The following is a 4,389-nucleotide window of genomic DNA, read 5'->3' as shown; positions in this document are numbered from 1 at the left end:
GATGAGAGTTCCTATCTCACCACAGCCCCTCCAACACTTGTTGCTTTCTGATTTTTTGAATTGGGCTATTTTTGAGCGTGTTAGGTTGTATCTCATTGTTGTTTTAATTTGCATTTCTCTTATGGCTAATGATTGGGAACATTTTCTCATATGTTGGTTGGCCATTCAGCTTTCAGACTATGAAACTTCCATTCAGGTCCTTTGTCCACCTCTCAAGTGGGCAATTAGTTTTTTTCTTATTGTAAGCTTGCAAAGTATTGTAGATTTTAGTAATAAGGCCTTTGTCTGGTGTGTCATTGCTAAAGATGTTTTCCCACTCGGTGGGCTCTCGTATTACTCTCTTGGTGAATTCTTTCAATGTATGCTGGTGACTTATCTTCAGTACATCCCACTTGTCTCTTTGTGACTCCTCTGTGTTTGTATCCTTCCCTATTTCCAATAGCCTGTGGATTCCCTGTGCAAGGTTCTCAGGTTTGTCCCAATTCCCTCATTAATGGCCCTAATTATTTTGGGTTTTATCTCATGGATTGTGATCCACCTTGAGTTTATTCTTGTGCATGGAGTGAGGTAAGGGTCTTGCTTCATTTTTGTGCAGGTAGATTTCCATTTTTTCCAGCACCATGTATTGAAGAGGGTATCTGCTTCCCATTTGATATTTTTTGGCCCTTATCAAAGATCAGTTGCCTGTATGCTGATGTTTTTATTTCTGGGTCTTCAGCTCTTTTCTATTGGTCTGAATATCTGTCATTATACTGGTACCACACTGTTTTGACTACTGTAGCCGTATAATATGTGCTAAAGTCAGGTAGTGCAAGCCCTCCAACTTCTTTGTCCTTCTTCTTGAGGAGTTCTCTGCTAATTCTGGGCTTCTTCCCCCTCCATATGAAGTTGGTAATCAGTTTTTCCAATTCTTTGAAGAAGGATGGTGGTATTCGTATCGGGATAGCACTGAACTTATATAGTGCCTTGGGCAGAACGGACATCTTTACTATATTGAGTCTGCCAATCCACGAGCATGGGATGTTCTTCCATTTATTGAGGTCACTCTTGGTTTCTTGTAACCCACCTAACTTTTTTACCGGTAAAGCTTCCCAGTCACTGGTGATTTGGGGGAGCTAACAAGTAGATTGCTGGGCAGGGTGGGTTGTCTTTTCTGCTGATAATCCTCTCCAGTTGTGGGGAGAGGTGTGGAGTAGCAGGAGCCAGTTCAAGACCATCTAGGTAGTCCTCGAAGAGCTTCAACTTGATCTTGGTCTACTTGTTTTAAGTGGTGCCATGAATTGTGATGGTGGTGGTGGTGGTGGTTCTTTCTTGGTTAAATAAGCCTATGAGACGAATTGTTTTGAGAATGAGTTGTATCAGAACCTTTAATAGACCAATATGCTTAGAATGGGAGGACAAACATTCCCTAGTGTTTTGAACATGATGCTTTTTCTTTGTGCTACTGGTGTCATGGTGGGTTATGCACTGGGCTGTGAACGACAGGGCCAGCAGTTCCAACCGGCGCCTCTACAAAACTCACAGCCTCCAAAACCCTTTGGAGTTTCCTTTGAGACAGTTCTGTTCTCGCCTCTAAGATCACGAGGAGTCAGAAGTCAACACGATGGCAGTGCCTTCATTATTTTCATTTTCTGAATAGACCTAGAGGCACCATCAGACCAGTCCTGTTACTAAAATTAAATGTACTCCTCGCAGATTTGAGTAGCTGATTTGTATCTTGCCTTACTGAAAACTATACGGTTATCAGTATACTGTACTTGTCTTAACACAGTCCCATTTAAGTTTTGTTACTTTGCATACTTCGGTGGTTAATGCTGCTTTTTCCCCACAGAACATTGATATCACCAACTTCAGCAGCAGCTGGAGTGATGGTTTGGCCTTCTGTGCTCTGCTCCATACCTACCTGCCTGCCCACATCCCGTACCAGGAGCTGAATAGCCAGGAGAAGGTAAGTTACTGCTGAGTCACATTTGCTTGTCTTCCAGAAAATACAAGGGAATTCCTAATTCTAGTGATACCTTCTAATGTGGGTGGATTCGCTAGACCAGAAGTAGAAAGTAAGATTTGCAAGGACTTTAAAAAGTTCCTGGAAAAGTCTTTTAATTCTGCTTTCCATGATCTTTTTGAAGCTCCCTTAATTGATACCAGGCACAGCCGTCTCGTTCTTAGTCAACACTTCTCAGTTTCCCTTCTCACTATACATTCCTTGTTAACTTGAAAGTGCAGTTTACTGTGGTAGCAGAAATACCTGTTAGTCTGATAGAATCTCACTTTCAGAGTTACTGAAAGACTTTGGTTTACATTTGTCCGTTCTATTCCAAAAAACCAGCTCAAACAAACCTGAGAAGCTGTATATTCTATCATTTTTTTAAAAGGCTTTTTATTGTTAATTGGGTAGCTTACCTCAGTTTTACAGTCAGTGATCCATACACGTTCTATCTCATCTCATTCACCGCATTCCCATCAGTGTGGCATCACCATCACACTTCCCCCGTGCGTCCGGTCTCCATTCTTTCTTAGCCCTTTGAACTTCGTCCTTGGGTAAGTGCTGCTCTTTTTATCTCAAATCATTGATTATTCTAAAGAATGCTTACCTCACGAGTGTTATTGTTTCCCTTATAAACTTGCCTAGTGTTTGGCCAAAAACAGAACTTGTAGAATAAGTTCGGTTGCAGACCTGAAACGTGACTGAGGGCCATAGATTCAGGAGGTCTACCAGTCTCTATAAGACAGCAAGCCTGGTCGCCTTCATGATTTTGAGTCTTGTTCTGCATCCTGTCTGTCTCCCAATCTGTTCAAGACTTTGTAATAGTGATCCCTTTCAGAGAGTTGATCACGGAGCTGGGCACCATCTAGTTCTTCTGGTCTCGGGGTTGTGGAGACTGATGTTTGCATGGTCCATTACACCTTTGGCCTCATTATTTTTATGTGTCTACAATTGTGATCACTCTTCTTTCCTCTGGATAGAGAGAGACCCATAGCTGCACCTTCGATGACTACTTATAAACTTTTAAGACCCCGGTTACTTTTCACCAAAGTGGGTTGTAAACCATGTGGACTGTGTTATGCCAGTTGACTTTAGTGTCCCCCGAAACTATAGTCTTGAGCTTCCAGGACCAATGAGTCATTTCTCCAAGGTGCCTGGTAATGCCAGAGAAGTTTTCCATCACTTTTCCCGCTGTGGATTCCACCCCATTCATGTATTTAGTTGTAACAAAGGTAAATATCCATGCATGAATAAAATATCATTTTTCAGATATTCCGAGTACACATCTGCACATTAAAGACTTCAAGAAGTCCTACATAGAAGGAACTTAGGTGACTTTGTGTAATCCAAGATAGTTTAGATCCACCGAACCTTTTTAAAATACATATATAATCACTTATAGTAAAGGTTAAGATGGGCAAACTTCAGGTTAAAGGCAGGCTCTGGAGGTTAGTTATTCTCTGCCGTTGACAACGTGTAAGCGAATAAGTACGGTTGTATACCAATAAAACCTTATTTTCAAAAATAGGGCTGCAGCTCAGATTTGGTTCACAGGCTGTGCTTTAACAACTCCTGACCTCAAACATCCCATAAAACTATGTCCCATAGAGTGTATCCTGTGGAAAATGCTATGCTAGACTCTGCACTTCTTCACTCACCAAGTCTTTATGCATCATGCAAACTAACAAAGACAACAGTCAGCAATAAAGACATGTAATCTTTGTCCTCGTGAGATAAGCAGACAAGAAATTGGGGAGTAAATCCATTATAAGTAAAACTATAAAGAAACATGCTTTAATTGTGTTTGTTTTTAAAAAAAAATCAATGAGAGAAGCAAAGTGCTCTTGGGTGGATAATGGAGAATCTCATTTAGATAATGGTCACCCTGTGCACAATGCAACAGAACACTGCCCAATCTTTGTTTTGTTTTTAAATCATTTTATTGGGGGTTCGTACAACACTTATCACAATCCATACATACATCCATTATGTCAAGCACATTTGTACATTTGTTGCCATCATCATTCTCAAAACGTTTGCTTTCTGCTTGAGCCCTTGGTATCAGCTCCTCATTTTATTGTCGTCCCCCCCTTTGCCATTCTCCCCTCCTTCATGAACCCTTGATAATTTATAAATTATTATTATTTTGTCATGTCTTACACTATCCGATGTCTCCCTTCACCCGGTTTTCTGTTGTCCATCCCCCAGGGAGAGGTTATATGTAGATCCTTGTCATCAGTTCCCCCTTTCTACCCCACCCTCCTTCCACTCTCCCAGTATCACCACTCTCACCACTGGTCCTGAAGGGATCATCCTTCCTGGATTCCCTGTGTTTCCAGTTCCTATCTGTACCAGTGTACATCCTCTGGTCTAGCCAGATTTGTAAAATAGAATTGGGATCA

At 41.3% G+C, this 4,389-nt stretch overlaps 1 protein-coding gene across 1 annotated transcript in view; it reads left to right on the top strand.

The window, feature by feature from the left end:
• Positions 1–4,389, top strand: part of SPECC1 (sperm antigen with calponin homology and coiled-coil domains 1) — a 369,887-nt gene that overhangs the window by 336,576 nt on the left and 28,922 nt on the right. The window contains exon 13 of the mRNA XM_045293384.1: positions 1,832–1,948. Coding sequence (XP_045149319.1) covers positions 1,832–1,948 — 117 coding nt within the window. The remainder of the gene's footprint in view (positions 1–1,831; positions 1,949–4,389) is intronic.

This window comes from Echinops telfairi, unplaced genomic scaffold (genome assembly GCF_000313985.2).
Source record: "Echinops telfairi isolate 266 unplaced genomic scaffold, ASM31398v2 ScPeMD7_2010;HRSCAF=2546, whole genome shotgun sequence".
NCBI classification, from domain to species: domain Eukaryota; kingdom Metazoa; phylum Chordata; class Mammalia; order Afrosoricida; family Tenrecidae; genus Echinops; species Echinops telfairi.
Note: the sequence above shows the minus strand (reverse complement) of the source record. Positions and strands in the feature narration are given on the sequence as shown.